Source organism: Cervus canadensis, chromosome 4 (genome assembly GCF_019320065.1).
Source record: "Cervus canadensis isolate Bull #8, Minnesota chromosome 4, ASM1932006v1, whole genome shotgun sequence".
Lineage (NCBI taxonomy): Eukaryota > Metazoa > Chordata > Mammalia > Artiodactyla > Cervidae > Cervus > Cervus canadensis.
The window spans coordinates 90,962,506-90,976,545 of record NC_057389.1 but is presented as its reverse complement, the minus strand read 5'-3'; the positions used below and the strand labels follow the sequence as shown (position 1 = coordinate 90,976,545).

Here is a 14,040-nt window from a genome sequence, read left to right as displayed (position 1 = left end):
CATGTCCCACTCTTTGTGACTCCATGGACTGTACCCCTCCAGGCTCTTCTGTCCATGGAATTTTCCAGGCAAGACTACTGGAGTGGGTTGCTGATAGAGTATATCAAAACATTATGTAAACATAGAAATTCTGTCATGAAACAAAATCTAAAACTGCACTAGAAAGATGAATCAAATTCTAGGACATAAAATCCATTAAAGAAGCTTAAAAATACTTTGTGTGAATCATTCTCACAATTGGAAACCTTATAAAATCTCTATGCAGATCAAATTTAACTTTTGAACTAGATGGGCTGTAATGTTAAAATCTGGAGAAGGAAATGGCAACCCATTCAGTATTCTTGCCTGGAGAATCCCATGAACAGAGGAGTCTGATAGGCTACAATCCATAGGGTTGCAAAGAGTTGGACACAATGCAGTGACTGAGCATGCATGCTTGCTAAGTGTGTGCTAAGTTGTTCAGTTGTTTCCAACTCTTTTTGACCCTGTGGACTGTGTCCTGCCGGGCATCTCTGTCCATGGGATTCTCCAGGCAAGAATACTGGAGTGGGTTGCCATGCCCTCCTCCAGGGGATCTTCCCAACCCAGGGATCCAGCCCACATCTCCTTCGGCTCCTGCATTGCAGGCAGATCCTTTACTGCTGATCTACCAGAGTTCAGAAGGAAGAAAACAATATGTTGTGCTTCATTCTGATGGGGGTTACATTTTGGAATGATAACATTAAATTTCCTTGGTTAAATAAGAGAGTTAAAAAAAAGTTTCCTTTATTTGTGTTGGCTTTCCTCACTGTGTGTTCTACCAAATTTAAAATTACATAGGACATATTGTTCTATTTCTACTGGTGTTCACTGGAGAAAACCTTGTGTATTCTCATGGAAGTTATTTCTAAATTGTTGTAGCTGTTCAATTGCCCAGTAATGTCTGACTCTTTGCGACCCCGTGGACTGGAGTGCACCAGGCCTCCCTGTCCCTCACCATCTCCCAAAGTTTGCCCAAGTTATGTCCATTGCATCGGTGATGCCATCCAGCCATCTCGTCCTCTAACACCCTCTTCTCCTTCTGCCCTTTCTATATAATATGTTATAAATTCTGTGTGCTTTTTATAACTCTTTCCCCTCAGTTAGATTAACATCAACAGGGCCAATCAGTTCAGTTCAGTCATTAAGTCATATCTGACTCTTTGTGACCCCATGGACAGCAGCACACCAGGCCTCCCTGTCCATCACCAGCTCCCGGAGCTTGCTCAAACTCATGGCCATCGAGTTGGTGATGCCATCTCATCCACTGTTGTCCCCTTCTCCTTCTGCCTTGAATCTTTCCCAGCATCAGGGTCTTTTCCAATGATTTGATTCTTTGCTTCAGGAGGCCAAAGTATTGGAACCTTAACTTCAGCATCAGTCCTTCCAATGACTATTTGGCACTGATTTTCTTTAGAATTGACTGGTTTGATTTCCTTGCAGTCCAAGGGACTCTCAAGAGTCTTCTCCAGCAAAAGCATCAATTCTTCAGCGCTGATCTTTCTTTATAGTCCACCTCTCACATCTGTACATGACTACTGGAAAAGCCATAGCTGTGTCTAGTTGAACCTTTGTCAACAAAGTAATGACAACAGGGGCAATAAATCTGTTTATTTTTGGATCACAGATTTTCCTTCAGAGTTTGCACATAATATATGCTCTATAAAATGGGAGATCAAATAATTTTCCCTCTCAACTGGGACATATTGGGGAATGAAAAGGGAAGTACAGTATTAATTATGATAGGGCAACAGGATAAATATCTGCTGAACACAAAACTGAAGAATTTAAAAATAAGGTGATAGGGACTTCCCTGGTGGTTTTTGTGGTTAAAGAATCCATGCTTCCAATGCAGGGAGTGAGGGTTTGATCCCTGGGTGGCTCAGTGATAAAGAATCTGCCTGCCATGTGGGAAACCCAGATTCAATTCCTGGTTTGGGAAGATCCCCTGGGGAAGAGAATGGCAACCCACTCCAATATTGTTGCATGGAGAATCACATGGACAGAGGAGCCTGGAGGGCTACAGTCCATGGGGTCGCAAAGAGTTGGACACAACTGAGCGACTAACACTTTCACTTCACTGTCTTTCAGGGAGCTAAGATCCCACATGCCTCATGGCCCCAAAACCAAAAGGTAAAACAGAAGCAATATTGTTCAGTTCAGTTCAGTCCTCAGTTGTGTCTGACTCTTTGCGACCCCATGGACCACAGCATGCCAGGCTTCCCTGTCCATCACCAACTCCCAGAGCCTATTCAAACTCACGTCCATTGAGTTGGTGATGCCATGCAACCATCTCATCCTCTGTCGTCCCCTTTTCCTCCCACCTTCAACCTTTCCCAGCACCAGGGTCTTTTCCAATGAGTCAACTCTTTGCAACAGGTGGCCGAAGTATTGGAGCTTCAGCTTTAGCATCAGTGCTTCTGGTGAATATTCAGGGTTGACTTCCTTTAGGATTGACTGGTTGGCTCTCCTTGCAGTCCAAGGGACTCTCAAGATTCTTCTCCAACACCACAGTTCAAAAGCAACATTGTAACAAATCCAATAAAGACTTTAAAAAGTGGTCCACATTAAAAAAAAATCTTAATAAATAAATGTAAGGTGACTGATCAGGTTTGTATTTTAAACCAATGATAGTAACTAGCATCTTGTGATTGGGTTATGGAGAGAAAGTTTGGGATCCCCCAAAATTGCTCTTTTATTACAGTTTATCACTGAAAAAGTGATATATTTGCATAAGTATAGTTTAGTGGATCCGTTTCAAATGTTTCAGAAAGTTAAGTTTTAGTATTTGAGTAGTTTGTTATATGAAATGGTGTGGATTTGACACTGGTTAATGACCTTCAGCTTTCTGGCCTTGTCTCACATCAGCTTGGTGATGTCCCAGAATCTTGTTCTCAACTAGCCTGTGCTAGTGCCATCAGCATCACCTGGGGACCTTTTAGAAATGAAAATTCTCCATCCCCACCCCAGATCACTTGGGTTGAGGTCCAACCATCTGAATTTTCAAAACCCTCTAGATGACTGTGACACAGTTTACAATTGGAGATACATTTCTCCAAGGAAAGGAGGAAAGAAGACTTCACATGAGCTGATGGGTAGCTTCAATGGGTAGCAGTCTTGGTCCAACATTTTGTCCAAATGTCACATTCCATTTTGCATCTAAAAAGAAGGCTCAAAAATATGTCTCAACCTCAGAGAAAACAATGAGACAGTGAGACTGAAGCCAAGCAGAAAAAGAATTTGGGTTTATGCTCTAAACATCATGTATGGATGTGAGAGTTGGACCATAATGAAGGCTGGGCACAGAAGAATTGATGGCTTTGATTTGTGGTGCTGGAAAAGACTCTTGAAAGTCCCTTGGACTGCAAGGAGATCAAATCAGTCAATCCTAAAGGAAATCAACCATGAATATTCACTGGAAGGACTGATGCTGAAGTTGAAGTTCCAATACTTTGGCCACTTGATGTGAAGAACCGACTCATTGGAAAAGACCCTGATGCCAGGAAAGATTGAAGGCAAAAGGAGAAGGGGACAGCAGAGGATGAGATGGTTGGGTGGCAGCACCCACTCAACGGACATGAATCTGAACAAGCTACAGGAGCTAGTGAAGGACAGAGAAGCCTGGTGTGCTGCAGTTCATGGGGTCAGAAAGAGTCAGATACAACTTAGCGACTTAACAACAGCACAACTAGACACCAAGGAGTGCTGACCAGCTGCATGTTCCAGAGCACAGTAACTAGAATCATTTTCCGCCCTGACAGTGAGTTCAGATGCAGTGGAGGTGAGGAGACCTTGGAATAGCCCCAGCAAGTCTGAGGGAATAAGAGACTAAAAGGACTCCAGGGTTGTAGCCACAAAGAACTTTTATCCATTTGTATTTTACCTTACCTTTTTAAAAGGTTTTTTTTTTTTTTTTCCTCATTAAACTTTTTTTAATGGGTCTCAAATTCTGTGACAGATTTTTGGTCAAGTTGTTTTCATTAAAAAGTACTGATTTTAAAAACTAATAACTTAAACTGCCACACACAAAACATATGGTCCACAAAAACATTCTCCTTTCCTTCTGAAGGTTTTACGATGCATTGTTATCATTAACCAGTCTTTTACTATCAAACTTAATTGGCCAATTGAGACAAACAGTTCTGAGACCGTTCTTCCACCACTGATTAAGACTGGGGTGGCAGGTGTTGGGGATAATATTCATTTAGCCTTCTGAGCTTTCTGGGCAGACTTGGTGACCTTGCCAGCTCCAGCTGCCTTCTTGTCCACTGCCTTGATGACACCCACAGCAACTGTCTGTCTCATGTCACGCACAGCAAAATGGCCCAGGGGAGGATAATCAGAGAAGCTCTCGACGCACATGGGCTTGCCAGGAACCATATCAACAATGGCAGCGTCACCAGATTTCAAGAATTTAGGGCCATCTTCCAGCTTTTTCCCAGAACGACAATCAATCTTCTCCTTCAGCTCAGCAAACTTGCAAGCGATGTGAGCTGTGTGACAATCCAGCACAGGTGCATATCCAGCACTGATTTGGCCTGGATGGTTCAAAATAATCACCTGAGCTGTGAAGCCAGCAGCTTCCATGGGTGGATCATTTTTGCTGTCACCAGCCACATTGCCACGATGGACATCTTTGACAGACACATTCTTGACATTGAAGCCCACATTGTCCCCAGGAAGGGCTTCACTCAATGCTTCATGGTGCATTTCTACAGACTTCACTTCAGTTGTTACATTGACTGGAGCAAAGGTGACCACCATGCCAGGTTTGAGAACACCAGTCTCCACACGACCCACAGGGACAGTACCAATACCACCAATTTTGTAGACATCCTGGAGAGGCAAACGCAAGGGTTTGTCAGTTGGGCGAGTTGGTGGCAGGATGCAATCCAGAGCTTCAAGCAGGGTGGTTCCACTGGCGTTGCCGTCCTTACGGGTGACTTTCCATCCCTTGAACCATGGCATGTTAGCACTTGGCTCCAGCATGTTGTCACCATTCCAGCCAGAAATTGGCACAAATGCTACTGTGTCGGGGTTGTAGCCAATTTTCTTAATGTAGGTGCTGACTTCCTTAACAATTTCCTCGTATCTCTTCTGGCTGTAGGGTGGCTCAGTGGAATCCATTTTGTTAACTCCAACAATTAGTTGTTTCACACCCAGAGTGTAAGCCAGAAGGGCATGCTCACGGGTCTGCCCATTCTTGGAGATACCGGCTTCAAATTCACCAACACCAGCAGCAACAATCAGGACAGCACAGTCAGCCTGGGATGTGCCTGTAATCATGTTTTTGATGAAGTCTCTGTGTCCTGGGGCATCAATGATGGTAACATAGTACTTGCTGGTCTCAAATTTCCACAGGGAGATATCAATGGTGATACCACGCTCACGTTCAGCTTTCAGTTTGTCCAAGACCCAAGCATATTTGAAGGAGCCCTTTCCCATCTCGGCAGCCTCCTTCTCGAACTTCTCAATTGTTCTCTTGTCGATCCCGCCACATTTGTAGATCAGATGGCCAGTCGTGGTAGACTTCCCTGAATCTACGTGCCCAATGACAACGATATTGATGTGGGTCTTCTCTTTTCCCATTTTGGCTTAGGTTTAACGGTGGTTTTCACGACACCTGTGTCCTGGCGGCAAACCCGTTGCGAAAAAGCTAAAAGGTTTTTTTGATGTGGACCATTTTTAAAGTCTTTATTGAGTTTGTTACAATATTGCTTCTGTTTTATGTTTTGAGGCTGCAAGTTGAAGATCAAGGTATCTGCGGAGCTGGTTCCTCCTGAAGGCAGTTTGCTGGTGGTTTTTGGCATTCCTTGGCTTGCAGACTCTTCTTCCCAGCTCCTGTCTTCATCTTCACAAGGCGCTCTCCCTGTGTGTGTGTATGTGTGTGTGTCTGTGTCCAATTTTACCCCTTTAATAAGGGCCACCATCATATCAGATTAGGGACCAAGCCTACTCCAAGTGAACTCACCTGAAACCTGAACGAATTACATCTACCATGTAATTTTCAAATAAGCTCACATTCTAAGGTGCTGGAGATTAGGACTTGGACATAATCTCTTTTAGGCAGTGGGGGACACAACTGAACCCTCAACTTGTATTTAGGCACAAAGGCCAGGCATCTGTATCCCTGGCCATTCATCAAATGTGGCTACCCCTAGGGAGGGGACATAACGTTGGACCAAGCAGCTCCCTTAAGCCTTGGAAAGTTCTGGCAAAAAGGACTCAGTTGCGAGCCCCAGTACTCTTGCCTAGAAAATCCCATGGTCAGAGGAGCCTGGCAGGCTACAGTTCATGGGGTTGCAAAGAGTCAGACATGACTGAATGACTTCACTGTGAGCTCCCAGCAGACAACATCCCTGGTAGCTTCTGAAGAGGTGGTCTGGGTGGTGCAGCCTGGTGTCAGCCAAAGTGGCTTCCTGTGAGTCTCTGACTATAACAAGGGCTTCTAGAGGTTCGTGAGATTGAAGATTCTGGGTGAGTCACCTTGAGGACCCAATCCCAGGCAGAACAGTCAGCTTCATGGGGTGGGAGGGTAGGACCATACCCCAAGGGATGAGTCAGCAGCACCCAGGAGGTTGGAGATCCACAGCTAGAAAATCTGGATCTCATCACACAGTGTAGGCCACAACCAACACTGCCATCCATGCTGAGTATCACATTCCTCTTTTTTTAAAATATGTAGTTCAGCACCCCATTGGGATGCTGCCTCCTCTAGGAAGTCTCCTGGATAGCCTTTTCGAAAATTTATTTATTTATTTTATTTGGGGCTGTTCTGGGTCTTCACTGCTATGAGGGCTTTCTTCTAGTTGCAGTGAGTGCAGGCTACTGTCTAGTTTCACTGTGCGTGCTTCTCATTGCGGTGGCTTCCTTTGCTGCCAAGCACCGGCTCTAGGGCGAGTGGGATCAGCAGTTGCAGCTCTTGGGCTCTAGAGTACAGGCTCAATAGTTGCAGTGCATGGGCTTAGCTGCTCTGCACCCTGTGAGATCTTTCTGGATCAGGGATTAAATCTGCCTCTCTTGCATTGGCAAGTGGATTCTTTACCACTGAGTCACCAGGGAAGCCCCATCCTGCAAAAACTTTGGGCATACCAAAGTTTCCACATGCTTCCTCTTGCTTGTGACAAATATCTCATCTGTCATGCTGCTCACATTTGAGTTGGAGTCAGAGTGCCAGGGACCCAAAGCTGCCTTGTCATCTCTTGGCCATGGGTTTGAGGAGTCTGAGTGGCCCCTCTGAGAAGATGCCACCCACCCAGCTTCTCACTCTAGACTGAAGTATCTTTGAGATTCTTTCCTGGGGAGAAAAGCATTTTCCCTTTTCCAAGAGGCTTTATTGAATTTCACAAACCCAGGGAGGCACAATTCAGGCTACTACCTAGCAGTGGCATCAGTTTCTTAGTGGTGAGGAACCTGGAGGGGTCTGGGGGATAAATGTTACCTTATTTGATCCTCACTATGGTCATATGGCTTCCCTGGTGGCTCAGTTGTAAAGAATCCACCTGCCAATGCAGGAGACACTGGGTTGGGAAGATCCCATGAAGAAGGAAATGGTAACCCACTCCAGTATTCTTACCTGGAAAATCCTATGGACAGAAGAGCCTAGCAGGCTCAGTTCATGGGACTGCAAAGAGTTGGACACCATTGAGAGTGCGCATGTGCACACACACACACTCACACACATGGTCAGATGAAGGAAGGTCTATCCTCAATCACAGAAGGGTAAAGTAAGAAGTGTGGGTGATTGTTGCAGGACTGACTCCCACTCACACACACCCTCAATCAAAACCCTCAGACAGACCTCCCTCCCCTGAGGCTGACTCTGGGCTCATCTCTGTGACTTCCTTTGGGTAAGCGGACAGTAGCAAACACTGAACTGGCCACCTACTCCACATCTAAGTCTCCAGCATGGTGGAATGGAGCAAGATCTTGGGGTTCCCTGGTATTCTTAGGGTTAGTGTTTGGAACCTGGGGAGGTTTGGGGTCCCTGAGGTCGTAGGTACTTACCAACTAGTATGGAAATAGTTCAGTATGTAAAGGGTTGATTCAACTGTACAGGTATGGATCAGTGAATTATCACTAACCCTGATGGCAACAATATTTAACCTCCTGATTCACTGTTATGAAGAACCTAGGGATTTGTCTCCTCTCATAACAAATACCCACAACACCCCAGGGATTTGCCTTAACACAGTTCACAAGTCCTGGCTTGGACACCACACAGGAACAAGAGTATTCTCAGATAATTTATTCCGAATTTTCATATAAACAGGTAATTATCCCATATTTTACATGCAGAGCAATTTTGATATTCAAAAAAAAAAAAAAGGCATATTCTGTATATGGTGCTACTTGGCTCTTGTAGGAAAACATTGAAAATTCTAAGAATTGAGCTCTCGGTGGGTCTTGTGTCTCTGAGTTGATTTCCGCGTAAGCCGAGGCACAGGAGGTGTCTGCTGCTGACGGGCAGGGCTTGGACCCCCGGCCCCACCCCATCGGGGACACAAGGTAGACAGACAAGCCATTCCTGAATGGGTGTGGACACGCACGCTTTGGGGGCGGGGGAGGGAATCCTGTTTCCTTTCTTCTCAAATGGGACCAAGAGCCCTGGGTTCCTGATTTGAGTTTTAACAAGGATTTTTAGGGCCCAAACCCAAATAAAAATGTGGCCAGAGCCTGGTTCTGGACCTTGACTGGTATGAGAAGATGACAGTGAGCTCAAGAAGTCTTTGGTTCCCTCTGTCTCTGGGGGACCCCTAAGGAAACATTCACCTCCAGGTACAGCCTCGGAACGTCCATTGCATTCCTTTACAAAGTCTTTTAAAGAACAAATGCCCGTCCATACTTTCTATTCCCAACCTCAATATTCTCAAGAACATTCCAGAAGGTTTTCTGAAGGGATATCATTCTATGGGCATCATTCATATATAATCAGCGCGACCCCATCCCCCAACTCCGAACAAAATCATCATTTCTGAATCACCTGTGGTGTCAAGTGGCACTTGAACCCCAACCTCTACCAACCACAAAGAAGAAAAAGATTGTCATTTGGGGGACTACAGCACATCCACTCATGTACCCAGATGGAGAGCATGGGCCAAACCCTGCCCACTGATCAATCTTATGGCTGTTTCAGATAAACACCTCCCAACCCAACAAGCACATTTCACGGCAGATCATCTGCTCCGGTTGGAGAGACAGAGATCTGCCTAGCAATTGGAGGCAGTCTCCAGTGGTCTCAGATTGTTTGTGCAGACCTTCGCATCAATTCCCACATTTTCTTTCAGTTGTGCTCAACATCTATCCAGAGAACCAGCAACACTTCTCGCTTCTTACTAGCTTAAAAGGACAGAAAAGCACCCAGGACAGCTCCCAGAATACAAACATTTCCAGACGTGCGTTTGACATCACTGATCCAGGGAGGAACTACTATATGTTTATTTTTGCCACACAAATAAAAAGGGGTTTTTAAAATAATGAGACACCTTTAAAAACAAAAACAAAAAATTCAACCAAAGCTGGCTTTTGTTGCTTAAAAAAAAATAATCCATCACTACAATCCTCCAGGACATCCGTTTCGAGGACTGAATTCTGTTGTGACAGAGTCCACATTATCTGATGCAAAAGGAGGCTATGATCCAAGCCTGATTGTTCTTTCACTGCTGCAGCAGAGATAGCTAAATGAAGTCAGGGGAATTCCATTCACAAAGGGCAGACCCAGCACTTTACAGTACCTCTCCAGGGCAAATGGAGAAAGGTGACTCTGCTGGGGTGGTGCCTACAGGTATGGGAAGGGCAGTGAGGTCTGGTGCATATAACAGCATTTCTGCTGGCCCCATCTAGGCTTACACATGGGTTGTCAAAGTACCTAAGGTCAAATAGCATCATCTTGAAGTCAACCAAACCAAAATGAGAGGGTCCAAGGTTTTGTTGCTAAAAAAATGTGCTTAGCCTCTCAGTGGGTTTAGGGTTGAGATTTCTCAACATCTCCCTTCCCACTCAGAGAATGACAACAGACACTGCATTGAGTGCTTGTGTGTGAAGTTCCTAAGACAATGATATGTTCCCCAAAGCATCTCAGCCTAAAAAGAGTGGAAATAAACCATGGAGAGCCTAGGGCACCTAGATGCTTACACCACGGAGATTCTAAGGGGAAGGGAGCATGCTGGCTGGATCAAAGACTGTCTCTGTCTCAACACTGCAGCTTCCCTCATCAGCTAAGGGTAGCTCAGAACTGGATACATCAGATATATCGTGATGGCCTGAAACTTGCTTCATTCTTAAAGGCCACGGTGTCAATGGATGGAGGATCAAACAAACAAAAAAAAAAGGAAGATTAAATTCAGAGGCGAATATTATCAGCCAGGAAAAGGATCTATGCTCACATGAAAGCCATACTTCAGCCCCACTCCCTCCCTCAAAATTCTTACTGGTCCCTGGCATTCGGAATCAGCTGATATGAATCTTCCCTGATTCAGATCGGATCCAGACAGAATTCTGAAGTCTCAAAGATGTCCGTTATTGAACCACATCCTAACAATACACTGAGGTAGACTGTGCTGGGAAAAAAAATCATTACCCCACATTCACCTGTTTATTTTTCTTTGAAAAAAAATTTTTTACATGCTCACCATTTCTTATGAAAGTGATTTTTTTTACAGTGATTTTTATATATTAAAATAAATAATTTCCCCCTAATATAAGAAAACCTTTCTGAATTAGAAAAATGTGAAAATTGCTGCTACCGTTGTATATGGCCACTACAAATTTACTACGAAAAGAACAAAATACCTAGATCTACGTGTTTCGTTCCTTTTTGACTTACATACAGATCCTTGTCTATGTACAAAATAAATTTGGCGAAAATAATTTCTGTGCTCCTTGTACCCAATCACTGAGGCTCCCTGGAAATATACTGACATGCTGTCATTTCTGAAATTGTATAAATAAGATAGCCAGAGGCAACTGGGATGCGTGTCTACCTGTGTTCTTCATCAAGAACTGAGAAGGTTTGGAGGTCACCATGGCATCCCAGGTGTTCTGAAGCCCACAGTTCTTGAGAAGAGAAGGAAAGCAGTCTAAGACTTGTGAGAAAATGCACTCGAGAGATAACCTGTGGGTGATGATTTGGATGAACCATGGCAATGAGTCCATCATGTCCTGTATTTGAGCAGCGGTCATTCGTCCCCCAGAAGGGAAGCAACTGTGGCATCGCGCCCATTCTCACGTTCTCCGTAGTGTGAAGGTCCTTAGCGATTTCTCCTCCGGACTTGACTCTCTTAGGGACTGCACGATCGTTAAGTACCTGAGAATTCAGCTCAGGCTCCACACCTGGTCCAGTTGAAGTCACTGGGCGCAGAGCAGCTTCTGGGAGCTCAGTTCTGAGGACGGTCGGATGCCCTGAGGGCGGAGGGGACCGACAGGCACGTCTTCATATTGCTAGTGTTTTCAAAGTCCACTCGTGCTGTCCCACTTTGAGATCTGATGGTGCCGAATTTGCACAATCCCTGTGGGACATGGACACCCCGCTGAGGAAGCTTGAGAAGTACACACAGGGAACCAGAAGATCCAGGAGCCACAAGTGTGTTCGAAGGCAGGGCTCAGCTTTTCAGAGCGGAAACCAAACCATCCATCAAACCCCATCGCCCACACGCTCAGCGTGGCCTCACCATGATGTCCAGAGGATTAGCAGCTAATGTGGCTTTAGTCCCAGAAAAAATGGATGCCTTGAAGACCAAGCAAAGAGGCCACCGGTGCCTGGCTCCTCCTGCCCCACACAGGCAGACAAACCCACACGCCCTACCTCCCACCCCAGGAAATGGTCAATAATTTATGAGGCGGATGCTGGAGATTCTTTTTAAAAATTAAATATGTTACAAATATATTCTCAAAACTCTTCATCATCTCAGTTCTTGTTTTTCTTTTCTTCTTTTTTAAAATCTTTGCTATGTCCTGGCTTTGTTTGGTCTTGAAAAGATCCATTATCACTCCAATGACTCCCACGGCTCCCAGAAAACATTTTTCACCAAAGTTAAGGGAGAGAAGAATCCTGAGGCTCCATTTGGGACAGAAGAATTTGTTGAGGGCACAGTCTCCCAGTAGAAAAGAAGGAAGGGGTGGGGAGGGAAGCAGGGACTCACGTACTCCAGAAGAGCTGAACCTTCATGGGCTGATCCCCAAAGTGTCCACTCAGCACACATGATTTGTGCACGTGCACACACACACACACACACACACACACACACACAAGTGCACACAGGAACCACACATCGGGACTGCAGACCCATATCCAAAGTACAAAAGCAGCAGCTATTGGTCAATTTGAGGAACTGGTTTTGTGAAGGAAAAAAACAAAAAACAATCCTTCAGCCTGGATGAAAAAACACTTTCCTGAAGCCCACTCAGTAAAGCTTGGAATTCTACTAGAACTGGGTTTGTTTCTTTCTAACTTTTGCTTCATAAACAAGATTTATGTTTTCTACTGTAGCTCAGACACCAGCAAAAAAAAAAAAAAACTTTGTAAAAATAGGTGCTTTCTTTCAAACTACTAGGGAAAATAATAATAATAATAATAACATCTGGGCTTGAAATCTCGGTGGCCCAAAAGGACAGCAGCCGTGGAAACCCCTTCCCCATCCAGGTTCACAGTTAAGTGCTCAGATGACAAGTCAAATAGGCAATGGAACCACTGCGTTTGAAGTCAGAAGAGGAACAGAAATGGATAGTCGTGATCTCTGAGCTCTGTTTGACACTGTGGCAGAGTTAGGTGGAAATCCTGAGTTTTCTGGAGGCCTTCGAACCAGAAGGAAGTGAATTCAGGAACCCTTCCCCCACTAGCAGGGGTCGTTAGGAAGGATTTGACCGGGGCAGAGTAAGAATCCGTCCATTTTTCTTGCCCCCGTTCATGTGGGTGTAGGGGATGTGCTCGTCATAGTTTCGCTTTAGCCCCAGCGCCGACCCTCCATCCCGGCCCCCGGCCTCCTCTCTCTGCGCGTGCGAGGACCGGTCCAGGGGCACGCTCTCCATGTCCTCAAACTCCATTTCCAGCTCCTCGCTCTCGGGCGCCTTGTTCTCCTCGCTGTGGAAGAAGGACACTTCAGGAAAGCTGGGGTGCAGGTCGTCCTTGAGCAGGTCCACGATCTCCAGGAAGGTCGGACGCATCTTGGGGTTGAATTGCCAGCACATCCGCATCAGGTCGGTGCTGCGGGACAGAGAGGGGCACGTGGAGGGTGAGGACCCGGGGCGCCGCCAAGCGACCCTCCTTCCCCCACCCCGCGCCTGTGGGGCACTCACTCCCATGCGGACAAGTGCTGACCTCCAGGGTCAAGCAGAAGCAGCCATCCGAAGGGCGCGAAAGATGGTTTTAAGAAGAGAGCCAAGGGTTTCCCAAACCAGATCCACAAGGGCCTCTCCTGATATTGCCACTTGGTGAAGACCAGCCAGGTCCATCAGTTTTTTTTTTTTTTAATATTAGAGTTGATTTACGATGTTGTGTTAGTTTCAGGTGTATGGCAAAGGGATTCAGATATATATTTTGTTGTCGTTGTTGTTGTTCAGTCTCTAAGTCATGTCCAACTCTTTGGGATGTCCAACATCCCACAACTACAGCCTCCCAGGCTCCGCTGTCCACCCACGTCTCCAGGCAAGAATACTGGAGTGGGCTGCCATTGCCTCTTTCAGGGAATCTTCCAGACCCAGGGGTTGAACCTGCATCTCCTGCATTGGCAGGCAGATTCTCTACCACTGAGCCCCCAGGAAGGCCCTCAGATAGATTGGGTTGGTCAAAAAGTTCATTCAGATTTTTCTGTAAGACGTTATGGAAACAAACACTTTGGTCAACCCCATGTATATATCATCATTTTTCAGATTCTTTTCCCTTATAGGTTATTACAAAATATTGAATATAGTTCCCTGTGTTATGCAGTAGGTCCTTGTTTATCTATTTTATATTCAGGAGTGTGAAGCTATTAATCCCAAACTCCTAATTTATCCCTCCCCGCCTCCTTTCCCCTTTGGTAAGCA

General features: G+C 45.5%; 2 protein-coding genes across 5 annotated transcripts in view; both read right to left on the bottom strand.

The window, feature by feature from the left end:
* Positions 1–3,935: 3,935 nt before the first annotated feature.
* On the bottom strand, positions 3,936–5,667 carry LOC122440369 (elongation factor 1-alpha 1-like). The gene has a single exon (XM_043466520.1). It carries the CDS (start codon positions 5,605–5,607, stop codon positions 4,219–4,221), a length of 1,389 nt encoding a protein of 462 aa, XP_043322455.1. The 5' UTR covers positions 5,608–5,667; the 3' UTR covers positions 3,936–4,218.
* A 2,584-nt stretch (positions 5,668–8,251) lies between these two features.
* Positions 8,252–14,040, bottom strand: part of INSR (insulin receptor) — a 141,273-nt gene continuing 135,484 nt past the window's right edge. For all 4 annotated transcript variants that reach the window (XM_043466510.1, XM_043466512.1, XM_043466509.1 and 1 more), the window contains one exon: positions 8,252–13,219. In XM_043466510.1, the coding sequence (XP_043322445.1) occupies positions 12,865–13,219 (355 nt within the window). In that variant the 3' untranslated portion in view covers positions 8,252–12,864. The remainder of the gene's footprint in view (positions 13,220–14,040) is intronic.

Coding starts and splice junctions, on each gene's coding strand:
- LOC122440369 (XM_043466520.1), bottom strand. CDS start 5,607: ATGGGAAAAGAGAAGACCCACATCAATATCGTTGTCATTGGGCACGTA.